Here is a 15224-nt window from a genome sequence, read left to right as displayed (position 1 = left end):
CACGATTGCGTTACTCACTTCACTATTTAAAATAAACCTTTTAGAATATAATGTAGGTATGTCCAAAATTCGTAGGTATTGAATGCCACCGAAAACCTAGGTACATATTCTAAATACACCTATCTAAAATGTACCTACATACTTCGATAGGTAGGTACTTATTATATAGACTAATCAGACGGCCTACCTCAACAAAAATTATATTGACCGTCAATAACGTTTTATGGCTCTTATTTAGGTATTATTTAATCGCCCATGCACTTATAGTATGCCTTTTATAGTTTTTTTTGCACTTTTGTGAAAATTGTACCTACCTCGAAAGTTAAGTACCTACTTACCTATAATTTATTCGTTTACGAACTTGATATTAAAATACCTAAACATTGCGTTCCTTTAACGGACTTCCCAAATAAGCTTGTAAAAGGAGGGTCAGTAAGAGAGTGGAGATAAACATTTTATGCTATCGACTTTTCGAAGAGTGCACTGTCTCTATTCCTCCTATCGGTTCTTAATTCCTTGTTTATGACTCTCAAGATTAAGAATTTGAAAGAAAAAAGTATTTTTTGAAAATGTGCTGTTTTGCAGCCGAGTAATTGAATAAATGAGTTTCGAGTTTATTTCATTTTTTTTTCATCGAAATTCCAAAAACTCATCATAATAATGTTATAACGACCTTACGACATTATTTCGTGTCGGAATTTCGACCTAGCTGCCCATGGGTAGTTTACGTAGACACCTATTTACATATATGGTCCTCCTTGGACCTGACCAGGTAAAGGACAATACTTAGTGATTCAAGCTACTCAAAATTTACGAAAAAACGCTGTAGTGCGTGTTATGCGTGTACGCATCAAATAAAATTTACGCAGCAGTGATTTTTTTCGTACAGTTTGCCTTAAACTTATAGGTATGTTACTAGTAGCCGAATTCAGAGCGGCTAAGATAATTTGGCAATTACTGTTTGGCTGCTCAATAAATCATTTAGATAGAACCTAGGTAAGGTGTAAGTAGCTCATAGCTTCCGGAACGTCAAGATACAACAATCGATACCGTTGGTACCTTGCTACTTACCTAGAAACACCCATAATCGTGAAATCCCAATCATCCGAACCTCGAAACTCTGAAACACCATTTGAAAAATTTCCTACAACGGTTCATTAGTTTGCAGAAATTTCGCAGTAAACAATTACAAACAAATCTGTCTAATTAAGAACAGCTTGAGTCATTTAATTGACCTTTGAAATTACAGATTTGTCATATTATCAAAACACGACAAAAACTGGCTCCCTATCTATAAGAGATTTTTTTTATATTTTTGTTTGTAGTGGGTAAACTGAAAAAAGTAGGTACTGGTTGGATTATAAAAACTCTTCTCTGTTGGAAAGCTACACCCTTTCCTAATAACATAGTATTTTATCTCGGTACGAGCAGAAATTCCCAAGGGACGCAGGTGAAACCGCGGGGAAACGGCTAGTATCCAATTTTATGTTGTTTGTACAATGTTTTTTGATTGTTCCTATAATAATTATACAAAGCTACCCATCTTATGGTAAGGAAATTAGAAGCTAGAGAACTTTTAGAAGTATGCAGGTAAAAAATCGAGTTTACTTCTAAGCACATAAAATAAAAACGTCTTCCTGGTTAAAATATTTCTAATTGCAACAGTTAGCAGGTGGTACCTGGGTTCACAGCCCAGGTTGCTAGACCTTTACATAATTAAAAAATAGTCCTATTTATGCACCCCCGTAAAATGTATGTCATTGGACTTTGTACCACCTCTATCTTAAGTTCTTCGACCTTTGCAGTTCCTTGCAATAGGCTAGTTTCCTAAAAAATAATAATTAGTCCGTCTTGTAGATTGTCCAAAATTAAGCGATACGTATTTTTTCTTTTTTAAATTGGATCAGAACTTATTAAGATATAGCGTGTTAAAGTTGAGTGTGACGTCACAAGTTGCTACAATTTTCAGGACACTGTGACGTAAAAGGCCCCCACTCCTAATTTTTGAAGTGTATTATCTTTGTCATTTTATGTTTAATTAAAAAAAGAAAAAATACGTATCCAATATTTTTTGATTATCTAAAAAGCGGACTAAATATTATTTCATTATTTCGACCCTGGACACTACCCTATTTTAGAAAACCGGTTTTTAGTTGCAGCTGTCTATATTTTTTATATAACAATCGCATTCTCTGCCGGATGGTTCTTCCGAGGGCGAGATGACCCATTTCTCACCTGGATAAAAAGTGTCTGTGAATATAAAAGCTACATAATAACAATCTAGACTTCACTTATCGTTCTAATTACTTAATTAAACACTGTCTCCATAACTCATTCGTTTATTGTGTCTAGAAATAACAATAAATCAGAAATGTACCTCTGTATTACAATAGCACAGTTCAACGCTCTCCTCTAACTAGCTAATTGGGAGTCGGTTAATATTTTAATAACTGCCAGCAATTTGTGCTCCACGAAGTTCGCAATTTGTCATTATCGCGACCGTTAAACGAGTTCCAATTACCGGCTGTGGCCAGTAAGAAAGTTATTTTTTGTGGGCGTGTGTCATCCTCAGTTCAAACCAACGGCGGTTCGCAAGGACAATGCAACCGTTGAGATGACTCACACGCATCTCGACCTCTTCCTACATAACGAGTTTATGCCATATTTTGAAGTTTCAAGTTTGTAATGCGTATCCTTGTAGGGCACGTAAGACGGCTAGCACGCAAACTACCGGCGTCATATGTAAATCGTTTCGTTGTCGACATGTAAAGAAACTTGTTCACAGTTCCGGCGTTCGTACGAAGGATCCTCCTTTGTTTACATAGGATCCGAGACTTAGTTTACTTTTATACTCCTGTAAAAAGCTTAAGTGCTTAAAAATTAAACAGTTTACTACTTTTAAACCCAACTAAAAGCAGCGTAATGAGCACTCCAGTTTCTGCTTCACAATTTCCATTGTTCTCACTTAATCGCCCATGAAAATGTAATATTTTCTTTTCTCTATTGTCCTGACCGCATTAGAGACGGCGAACGGCCGGTGGAAACAAACCAGCCGGAGCTTAATTAAACTGCCCAAAAAATCCTCCCAACAATAGGCTTTATTAAACTGACGACGATACTATTAAATAAAAAATCTGCACCCAGATACAAAGTTTCGATGTTTAAATTTGACGCTCAATTTAAAATGTTATTAAATTGACACTAAGAGGTCCCAGATCGCGGAGGGTGGCGTTAATTAAAAGCGCAGGAAGTGGGTAGCGAAGAGCAATAGCCCCAGAGGCGGAGGTAAATTCCAATACAATACAACGGCGGTGTAATATCTCGAAGCAAGCCGCTTAATGGGCCGTTTCGGGGCGGAACTTTGTTCATTTGTAAAAGAGTGCGGATTCGACGCAGCCCCCTATTTGGTTGATATCCGACACATTAACATGACAATGATAGGAATCCTCGGCCCACAAAGCCGCACCTAAAGCAAATATTGACCATTGTCCATGACGGAACGTAAACAACTACATTATTCCAGTCAACGTACGGATATCATGAGATAAGACGTGATAATTTACTACCTAGCTGTATGCGTTTGTCTTGTAAAGCCACCCACTGCGTAGATCTCTCTTAGTCATCCTAATTATTACATTTATTACTAAGAAATCTTAATGCAAAAGAATTAAATTATGCCAATAAAGTGCCTACGACAAAGAAGGCTTTGTTTGAGAAATCTGCAATAACAGGAAATGGACTGAAAAGTAAGGCCAATTGAACACCTTTTCAGTTGGCAAATTGAGTTGCTGTTACGGTACCTCCCTGATTTGATTTAAACAAGGGGGCTTAGGTCGTACGCTAGGTCAATCTAATTTGACCGGTTGCGGTTCGAATAGTTTTTTCCCCAGGATTTTATTGTCGATCAATAATGCTTTTAGTGGAGCGTTTCCCCCGGAAGGCCTTTTCGCAGTAATGAGTATGGATTAGAAATAAAAACTTTCTTCTAGTCATGCTAGCAATCAATCATAATTTAACATAAAGATTTAGCAATGTGCAAAATTGAATGCAATCAAACTGAGCTGGTCCACCTACACTGCTTTCTATAGTATATAGGTTCTCACCGCGAACGGGTTGTTTTTGTGATCTCTTTGCTGCACGCAATGAAAGCTTGTTCGAGCGTACGTTGCCCAGAAAAGGCAAGACGTGGGCGATACTTACCGGCCCACGCCTTCCACACTTACCCAGTACTCCGAAATTCCATTTTGACATTCATTATTCATCGGGGGAGATCTATTGTGGCAATTCGCATCGGCATGACTAATAGATTCGATGCATTCGGGTCATCAAACTTGGTGCGTTTAGTTAGCGCCTCGCTTAGTGGTTAACAGAAACGCGACTAACACATGTTCGCTATAATTACGGCAAACGGCCGATGGCCTTGCTCGCCAGACTTAAAGACTAATAATACTAAGTTGGAATCTTGAAACTTCGGGAGAAATGTTTGTTTGGTTGTAATTTGATTATACTACATTCCTGTTCCAAGACAAAGTAAATTCTATTAGGTAATTTCATGTTCTCGGTAAATAAATTTATTTCCACATGCGCGGTTCTTTGAATTGAGATTTAGATTTCAGTTTAGATGGAATTGTTTCTAATTGTGGTTTATTTAGATTTAATTAGGTTTATGGTTGCTATAGATGTCTCACGAGAGATTAAGATAAGCACAAAAATGATATAATGATATTACTACATACTTTTCTGGCCCAACTCCAGTAGTAGTAATTTCATAGTTATTTGCAACTTTGGCTGTTTCTACAAAAATCTGATTAAGTGTGGAACCTAATGTTCTATGTAGCTACAAAAGGTTATTACTTAAAAGCTACAGCTAGGACGGACGATCTTAAAGACCATTTCATAGTCTCCTATCACCGTTGTACATCGGAGTTGATCATTAATTTGAACTTTATTGATGTCATAAATCCGGCCTAGTAGCGGTTTTAGTAGGCATTTTATTGTTTTCGTGAGGGACTAGCAGTCTGCCCTCGTGTAAGGTCATCTAACTACGCACTGTTATTGCAGAATTGTTCGAGCTAAATTACTAAATTCCAAGTTTGTTTCTCAAGACGAAATTGGCGTGGAAATAGTTCACCTACCTCGGTTCTCTCACGGTACAACAAAGACCTCTCTAGTCGAGTTGTTCCGTCCTTGAATTTATTAAACAAGAACATCGAGTAAGCTCCATCTTTCAGACGCCACAGATAAATTCCCTCACACAAAGGAAAACTGCGTATTTTTTTTTATCAAATTTCAATTCGTGTAGACTCTGTTGAGTCGGAAAATTTGGATGGTGCCCAAAACATTTCATTAGATTCATTGCGCATGACCTAAGCGAGTGGTGCCGGGGTGAATAATCTATAGTATGCAGAGCCTACATAGCCATTGCCTAGCGGTGCTGTACACAACGGTACAACTTATACAGATGAATCAAATATTGCTGAACACCGCTGCAAAAAAGTGTGAATTCAGCAAAGTAATTAGAGGCACCGAAACTGTTTCGTAACTATCGGATTTTCTGTAAAGCAATTTGGGAAGATCGTTATCTTGTGTTCTGTGGCTAAATAGAGCATTCATTGGTGTGAGCACACTAGACGCATCGATTACAAAATTCACTGCATTAGCAAAATTTTAACCCTCCTTGCTCTTTAGAAGTGTTGAAATCGTCTTATACATACTATAGGTAAATGTAAGCGTGCAGGATATGCATTTCAGAAATAGATACGGCATATGGTGTTATGTTAAACAGGCCCCAAGGAACTTTCGTGTTTAATGCCGTACCAGACTGCATGCTACAAGTTCCTTATCTAGACTGCTGAATGTACTTAAGGTATATTTAGGGCCCCGATATTCTACCGAGGGATTTTTGAATACTTATACAAGTTTTATGACTTTAAGTCTTGAGCTTTGTGTATTAAAATGTTCTAAGCTTGACGGTGGATCAATATTTTTAGTATTTTAAGCAAAAACTATTGAAAGGAGATAGGTAGAATAAATATCTTACATATAACTTATACTTAGTTTTATATTGAATGCAGTTGAAAACGCGGATGCGGAAGACGGTTATCTTCGATCAATCCAGATAGGAATGCAGGTAGAATAACACAAAACATGCATTTGTTTAAAATAGACGTAAAATTCAGTTAATCTGAAGAAAACACGAAGAACGTTAGTGACTAAAATAAATATTAGACTTGAATATTTTAGAAGTACTAACGTAAACTATGAATAATTGGCCATTCGAAATTCCGTTTTCAGTCAACCAAAACGAAGTCTCAATTGTAAAGTCGTTTAATACCAAATCAATAGTTTCCTAACTGCCGTGTTGGTGGCTTCCCAAGAAATGGATATTATATTCAGTTCAAATATTTCAGAGGCAATGCCCTGGGGTGACGGTCCTTTATCATATGCATTAGTTTTTTTATTACGTGTTATACATTATATACCGACAGAGGTTATCAGTCAGGTCCTAGTTATTTATTTTTCTTGTAAAGAAACGTAATTATAAAATGTTGATGATTTAGTAGAAGTATCAATGTCCTGCCATTTCGATCCTTCTAGTCTCTAGAAACATTTGCAGAATATTTACCACCCTAAAAACCTGATAGGTTTCAAAAGGCGATACACGAAATGATATATGTCCCTAGAATTATCAAGTAGGTACGCCAAAAGTCCAATAAGAAAAGTGTATGAGGCTATTTTCAAACACACATTATAGTAATCGCCTAGTCCTTTCAAGTTTAGGATGGAATTTATTTATGTATACCGTCCTGTGAGTCACCAAATTGTATTTTCATTTTCTGTAATGTCATTTGTCTTCTTTACCAAGTTACTAAAGCTGAACTGGCTGAAATAAATCTGAAACAACGATTTGTCATTTATGTCTCCGTGTAGCATCATTTTAGACATTAAAATGTACAAGATTTTTCATGATTATGTCGCAAATCTTCTAGTGGTACACATTGCACATGCTGTTCTGTTCGTCTTTTTGCTGATTTCAATAACCTGTCTATCTTTTCTTTTGCTAACTTTAGATTTTTGTAATTTCTTCTTCTTGGCGAGTCGATGGCACTGTTTCACCCGTACACGGCATTTTCAGTAGCGTTAAGAGGTCTTGGATACAGAAGTTGTTTGGGCTCAAAGCTCCATACAATTTTCTATCTGTGATAAAATCGGCTGATAGATTATTGAAATCCGGAACAAGTGGAATAAAAGTAAATTATTGCATACATACATATGTCTGTCAAAGGTAATCGATATATAATTGTTCTTAGAATTTTGAGTCACCCTCGTTCGTAGTAACTCGCCTGTATTATCACCAGCTTATGAAAATGTTTCACGACTTCGTCACCACAAGGATTTTAAATTGATTGATTGACTCAGATAATACATGCATGTCATATACTGATATCAGAAGTAATGAAATAAATAACATGTTAATCAGCGTACCTTACAGTATATTGCAGGAATGGTACTTCAAACCTTAATAAAAGAAAATTACTGAACATACACCAAAATTACCTCTTTATCTAATTGAATCCCACATCCAATCTTAGATACTTACCAATCTTAGTGCTTGTATCATAATGTAAATCTAGACAGGCCGAAACTTGTATAATACTGAGTTCAGGCAGACGCGATACAAAATCAATACTGGCTGATATTTATTGGCTTTGCTCACGGGCACGAATGTCAGGACATCCGCGCCAGATATTGCAGACATCTGTCCATGCAAAATTGTGGCTGTACATTTAGTACCAGGATGTCATAAGTTAGGAGGATAGTTGGGTTGGTTTTAGAGTCGATATTGAATTTAAATATGAGTTTTTTTAGACAAAATTTAAAACTTAATACATAGATTCACTTCATGATTCAACAATAGCTACCGAAGTGCGTTTTTCTTTCTGAATGTAGGGTACATTACAATTCCGTGATACAATTTTCCCGATCCTTGGCTGAAAAATGCTGAAGCATTGATTTTTCCGGATAGTCATCGGCAAATTGCGATATCTTAGCTGTCTTGTGAGATTGAAGCCTTGCTATATAATTATCCATTTCCTCGATGTATGAATGGCATGATCCACTAGCCTTATTCCAAATTAATTTGACTTGTGATTAAAGCATCTAGTTTCCGCTTCCTCGGAATTTCAATACGCCACTTAGTAAAGCTGATGAGACCTGAACATTTTACGCTAGACTTGGTTCAATTACAGCTAAGCTGAAGTTCGCTGCATTCTAGAACATACGGGTCACTGATCAGTGATCGTTAACACGCTCTGGCAAGCGGTGCTCGTATGTAAACCACATTCTGTAAGCAAATTAGTAAAGTCAATGAGTGCAAGAGATGAGGTTCGAGATTCAAGCAACACCAAAATTGTTAAAATACTTTTCTGAATTTGAAATGAGTGTCTATGGAGTTCCTTGCTGGTTCTTCTCCATGAGACCTACTTCTTGCAACCGTGTTACTGGCTGGACGTTCCGAAACTGGTTTTATAGGCAAAAAATGGGTTTGAGTGTGGAATCTAAATACAATTACAGATCTTTGATCTCTGTTTGGCTGGAGAACATGTTAGTCACGCACTATCTTGTCTTCTTGATCATATTATCATCTATTTCTCCCATGTCTTAATGCTACTGCAGTCTAAAATAACAGAACAAACATGAATTAGTCAAGTTCATTTCTATTTCAAATTCTACTTGTGCTTACAAGTAATATTTCTTGTCTGTTTCTAGTAATTTCGTATTCATGGTTTAAGTTTTATTACTGCGAGTACCTCGATCCCCTTGCCGCGGCCCGGCGACTCGTAAAATATGCGTCTACAAGAGGATTTAAGAAAACATACGCTTGTTATATCTAGGATGTTCATGTTCTTTTGATCTATCTCTTTTACATAAGTATGGTAAAAGCAACGCACTTCGTTATGCTTTTTTGTTGGAGTAGCCTAGCCAGCTTTGGTTGCTGAAAATCAAAGGAGGTATACTCTTCAAAGGTTCGCCTTTTAGACCTTTAATTGGCAATTCCTGAAGAGTTAGGAACTAAGCGATAACATGAAAGCCTAGTACGCTTATGAGTCTTTCTTTGAAGTTTGTAAGTAGATATTGCAGTGTATCCAGTTGCAAGCTCTTCATTATCTCAGGTTACAAAAGTAACATTATATTTTATGTAGTGTCAGTCAACTAATTACTTACCCATGATAAGCTATACTTTCCATTTCTTAAAGCACTTGATGTCAATGACTCATTAAAGAAATAAAAACAAAGAATTATAATATAATACAGTGTGCTATATATTATGCAGATAATTCATATAAACAAAGAATAAAACTAATGTATGCAACGAGGCCAGAAAAACATGATATTTCAAACAAAGACACCGTTATCCTGATTCGTCATACTCGCAATTTAGTTCAGTACTTCGAATAAAAACTTTACACAAAAACGTAGGCGGTTGCTATTAATTCAAGTACAAAGAATTTATTTATACTGACTGATACCACAGATTACTACTGATACATTTTGTCACAAGGGATAGATCTGTTTCATTGCACTACGAATGAACTTACCAGAGCTGCATATGGTATGATATCTATTGGATACAACTGACATTTTATTTTATTTTTTCTATTAGTTTAGTTTTTATGGTTAAGTAGGTATTAAGTTTTGTAAATGTTAAAATATAAGTAGGTATATGTAGAAATAACTACGCCATTGCATTGGGTGGCACCTGTAAAAATAGTGTATGTTTGGTGGAAATAAATAAATAAATATTATAAAGAGGTAGTTTGTGTTGTAGGAGATAATCTCTGCTTCTACTGCACCGATTTTGAAAAATATTCTATAAAAAATATCGGAAATTGTGATATAAGAACCTCCATGGTGAATAAGATCTATTTGTTTTCCTTGTACGTTGGGGTCAATGCCTTCTAGTTATGTAAGTAATCAGTGTTATTAGGTAATCGTATTATCAGGGTTCAACATGAAAAGCCGTTTATCGGTCAATTAATGCGTCAGACCTTGCAATTAACCGCGACGAGACTACATATGGCTTCGGTTCTAAAGTTTCATCCTCTGAGACATTGCGGTTTTTGGCTTCACATTAACCGCCGTTCCAATTTATTACAACTTCGATCAGTCTTTATTTCGAATCATTGAGAGATCCTATACTCGTTCTGTCCCTATTGATTTTCCGGGTATCCTTGAGACGGCGAGGTGTTTCAGCCGTAGGTAGACTTCTCACCTTGAGAATGTAGCACTGAACACGGAATTCGCAAAGCTCCGACGAGCCCTAGTCTCGAGATTATACAAAGAAAGGCTCCAGATAATAAAGGAAACGCACATGTACAAAAAGGTCTTAATCGTGTAAAGCGTCTGGCCTTGATCGATCCATGTGCGTGTGTCATTCTCTTTACAGCTTTTGTCGGCGACGGTCGTGCCTTGAACCTCTTTTATGGCATTAAGGGAAGTCCGTTTGCGTAGAGTTACGGCTACCTGCAGCCTGTGGTGGATTACGGCCGGACTAAGGATAATCTAGCCCTTACTTTGTAAGCGTGTTTACAAAAGAAATGCAATGTAGATTATTTTATAGAGTGAGAAAGAACTATAAAAATAAATTAAGTATAAAGAAGGGGTGTCATAGGATATAATAAAGATGTTGTCACACATGGAGGGTCATTACAATACGGACCCTCTATTTGCCCCTTGATATTGAATGCCGCATAGAATTGATGTTCCACCCACGGATGTCTTGTCTGTCCAAAACTATATTACTTTCTTATGGATTACTTCTTAATGTCTGCGATAAGCGATCGGCCTATCTGAATGTTACGCCGGCTGAACACGCTTTTTTGTTTAAGAGGTTTGGAAACGCTCAATTTGCAATAAGAAAAAATAAACGCTATGAATAATACAGATGACTGATTCTTGCATGGATCTTTCTGTGAATATTATTAAAAATACATGTGTCAGAGAACTCTAACATAATTAACAGAACATCTAAAATGATTTTCAGGATATTATCAGGGTTGATCATTTCAAAAGAAAGGTCTTTTAAAATTTTTCTTTTGAGTTAAAAGTTACGTATGATGTCTTAAAATATACAAATTGTATTAAGATGTTGTTTTGTCATAGCCCTTTCTCTCATTACTTTTAAAAATTATTAATGCATCCATAACATTGGTATCCATATTTGATCAAAGTACATTTAAAGTCGTGCCCTTCAACCTTCAAGAACAAAGTATTAATATCTTTCGGCAGCAAATATATTTAATAATTCTGCGAGCAAATTTTCCTTCTCAAACTCTCTGTAACTTTAGCACGGTCCAGATGGCATGGAATCAAACACAGTTAGTGATAGCCATATGGCGTTCCAATCTCTTCGCAAATATTTAAGCTCGACACTAAATCATTGCTAAGCTCTCCTTTTATTAAAACCTGAAATTGGATGTAATCTATATTTTCTATCTGCTGTTGTGTTGTGCTGAAGACACTTCAATAGATTTTTGCGAACTTTACAACGTCTAGGGGTAGTAAGTGTCGAAACACCGTTAGGCGCTTTTCAATATTTCGTGCACATATTATCATTACCTATACAGAAATTTCTAACGATACGAATAAGAAATACAGCATACAGCGTTATTTGAATAATTTATAAGACCTAGTCAATATTAATGACGCAACTTTTCAACTCTGATTACTTATCTCCGAACGTGGTTTCCATAAATTAATATCTAATCGGGAGGCACCCTTAATTATCATTATTTTGTTTGCTGACTCTTTACTGCTGTCAACGGCGCCCCTTTAATTGGCTTTAATGTGTCCCGCATCCATTAATATTACTTTGTTTAAATTTATAGCACTCAACGCGTTCACTGCACTGGCAGCTCTATTAACACGTAATCTCTTTATATTTCTTACAGTATCTCGATCCGCAGTACACAATATGTTACCATTCCAAGTTATTTAACTCACGTATGTCGGCCTCTTACTCGTACATACTAAGCTTCGCCTGATGTCTGGGTGGACATACACGGACGAAGCTCTTTGGGTGTATTGCCGAAAATATCCAGCGGGACAACGTCGGTTTGGGCTTTGCGTTAGGCTGTGTCTGCGTCAAAATACCGGGTCGGTGGTGTCTAAGCATTGCTTGAAACAAGGCAAAATCGATACTGTTGCCGTCGCAGGCGGACGCGCGCCGCTGGCTCCGAATTATATTCTCAACCAAATCCAGCCGGCACGTGACCCAACTTGTTGCCGCTCTGGAGAGGGACAAAGCTACATTCCTATAGGTTGTAAGTCGCCGGTGCTGAGATCCTGGCCACCGATGGCGGATTATTAACCATTATCCTAAGTGTACCATTTCAATGGTTTGAAATCCCATTGAACATTATGGTCGTGGTTTCACTTTACGACGATCTTTTCACTTTTATGTGGGTATGTAAGAAATTGTAAGACGGGTAATAGCGCATAAAAACTATTTATAATAATAGCAAGCAGTAGCAATACGACGGGACATTATAAATGTGAATTAGAAACTTTCATGTTTACATTCAGTTTTAATTCTGATTTACACGGCTTTAACTAAGGCTGATGGAAGTAATATTTCACTTCATATAAAAAGGGCCTTATTATTATCGCCACTGCATCGCTCTTGAATATGACTGCAGCCGTGCGCTGCACGCATAATAAGGCGTCAAAGCTGGAATTATTAAACTCGTTGTCCCACGGTGGGCGCCATATTGACGACTATTGAAATGATTTAATAAAAAATTGGCTTGATTTACTGGCGTACATTTACATAATCATTATTGTTTACTGCTAATATTATATGAAGGAAACTTACTGTATATTATGTACTGAGTTTGTTTCTACAAATAAAAGAATACGAGTAATGATGTCTGTTAAGTTAATTTTATGTCACAAGTTTGCTATGACAGAAAGGCTCCGAAAAGTTTATTAGTCACCTCTCGGCGTTGAGTCGACGACGAACTTTTATTGAGGAAACTAATTTATCACTGCGGTGATATGATCTATGGAACGCAGTCGTCGAGGGTAGACGGACTACCCGCATTATCTTGAATTTCATGTTCTTTTGATGGAGTGTTCGCAAATTGTCGGGATTTTATGTAGTCCCCTTGCTTATACTGTTGCGTATTTGCATATTAATGAATTACCTAAGGGTAGTCCTGCAGTCTTGTTTGTTATACAAGTTTCTACACGACATTAGTGTAGGTTATGGTATCAGCTGGTCTGGGAAACGCAAGTAGTTGTCATTAGGCACGAATGGCCGTAACGTCAGCCAGGCGGACGCCAGCCGCGACGGTATTTCCAAGGCTCTGTCGGTTCTTGTCCGATATGCACCGGCCGAACAAGGCTCGCTCCTGGTATTCCCAGTTATTACCGCAGGGGGACGCAACCTAGGGGTTGTTGGCCGGAATCGATCCGCCGCACCACAGCCCGTGTTACCGGTGCACGGGGTTACGACACCATCACCACTGCAGTCTTCCTATTTCATTTCTCTCTTGCACTGGACTAGGTAAGCCGTTTCGCTAGCTGTTTCGGGACTCTGTACTTAACCTCACTTTGGCCTTTTTTGCAAAAGTATCCCAAGGGTGATTGAGACAGTGTTGATCACATGAGAGGTGTCCAGGAAACCATTCAGTGATGGATTTTGAGAACAGGAAATCAATCGGAAGCAATTCGAGTGGCGAAACAAATTCAGCGTGGCGTTGCCGGCTGTTAATTGGCTGCGGGTGGCGGCGCCGAGACGGCGGCGGAACCTCCGCATGGAGGTTCCCTCGCGTGCCCTCCCCACGCACGCGCCCGCCGCCCCCCGACAGCTCGGCGTTTTTATGAGCGAGAAGTCCGCCGAGACCCGTACGAGTCTGGGTGGCTCTTAAATTAGTTTGTCTTCCCCGACCCTAAGCCTTGTAGTTGCTAGGTGCGATTTCGACTACCATCCATCCTGTTCGACGCATAAGTGTCTATTTCTTGGCCAGATTTGTCAAGCCTCACTTGATCGGTTTCTGCAGCTTCGAATATTAGCTGTCACTCAAGCTTCTTCGTTTTCCGTTCTATAATCGGAAATAGGGATCTGATATACAGGAAATCAGACTTAAGAAGGTTCTCTTACCCCTACATGCATTTGAGGCTTCGTAATACATGTCATGGGTGACATTATTTTTCCATTTGGTAGGCTTATTTTCTTGTGCGGGTTATCAAGTTAGGGACGGTAGCGCGCAAGGGGTGGTTGAGGGGTGGGTCCGCAGGGCGGGGGTTGCGGGACGCGGGGTGCAGCTATCGACCGGCTGCCCTCCCCCCGGCGTGGCTCAGTTTCCGGGCGAGAGTCGCGCAGTCCGCCAGCGCCGCGCCGCGACTCCGTCACACGTTAGATAGTCAATTTGATCATCACCATGCTGATAGGGCTCGTTCGGGATTCGGTGATGCAGTGCTTCTGCCACTCATGCCGCGCACCCGTTCTGCCTGCAGGTTGGGAACACTGCTGCTGTGGACAAATCCATCGTCCTCATCACGAATTCGACCGGCGACGCTGTTACTCTCGCTGCGGAGACAAACGCCCTACGTTGTTATCTGGCCTCAAATTGTACTTTAATCTCAAATCGTTTGTCAAAATCTCAAAAATTCATAAGAAATGGCAATACAGAAGGTAACCTCTTTAACTGTCAATAGCGGCTTCCAATTTGTTTTGAGACTGATGAATTGAAGGTAAAATACATTAGTCCTCGATGCTTTGTGCTTTTAAAGTCAAGTTTTGGTGCCCTAGGATGTCTGTTATTGAGCTTCGGAGCCGCCGGCCGGCCGGCGGGGTGAGGGGTGCCGGCCGGCGCCTATATTTAAATTGTATCTGACGTAAATCACGTGACCCATCGATTACTACAAAGGAGCAGTGTTGTAAGATGACAACCGATGTCTTCAGCGTCATCATAACAAAGTCAAAGGGGTTTACGTTGATTTGTGTTCAATTACTAATCGCAAGCTTGTTGGTAGTTATGTAAGGTAGTTTATTGTGAAAAGTTGCTTAATTACAGGAACGAGAAAGTTATCCTTATTTCGCCTGTATGTATATCAAAAACCATGTTTAACGCTGTTGACAGCGTAACTCCTTTTTGACAGAATCTTGAAAAATCCGTGCTAAATGATCCTTGAATCATGTTCGGGCTTTTCCAGTTTTA

At 38.6% G+C, this 15224-nt stretch overlaps 1 protein-coding gene across 3 annotated transcripts in view; it reads left to right on the top strand.

Moving 5' to 3' along the window:
- LOC124645943 (stathmin) overlaps positions 1-15224 on the top strand; it is a 29127-nt gene that overhangs the window by 528 nt on the left and 13375 nt on the right. The window contains exon 1 of one of the 3 annotated variants that reach the window (XM_047185928.1): positions 14379-14520. The exons of the other annotated variants lie outside the window; for them this stretch is intronic. Coding sequence (XP_047041884.1) covers positions 14445-14520 — 76 coding nt within the window. The 5' untranslated portion in view covers positions 14379-14444. Of the gene's footprint in view, positions 1-14378; positions 14521-15224 lie in introns of those variants that run through there. 3 annotated transcript variants of the gene reach the window in all.

The sequence above is a fragment of the Helicoverpa zea genome, chromosome 3 (genome assembly GCF_022581195.2).
Source record: "Helicoverpa zea isolate HzStark_Cry1AcR chromosome 3, ilHelZeax1.1, whole genome shotgun sequence".
In the NCBI taxonomy this organism is placed as follows: Eukaryota; Metazoa; Arthropoda; class Insecta; order Lepidoptera; family Noctuidae; genus Helicoverpa; species Helicoverpa zea.
Note: the sequence above shows the minus strand (reverse complement) of the source record. Positions and strands in the feature narration are given on the sequence as shown.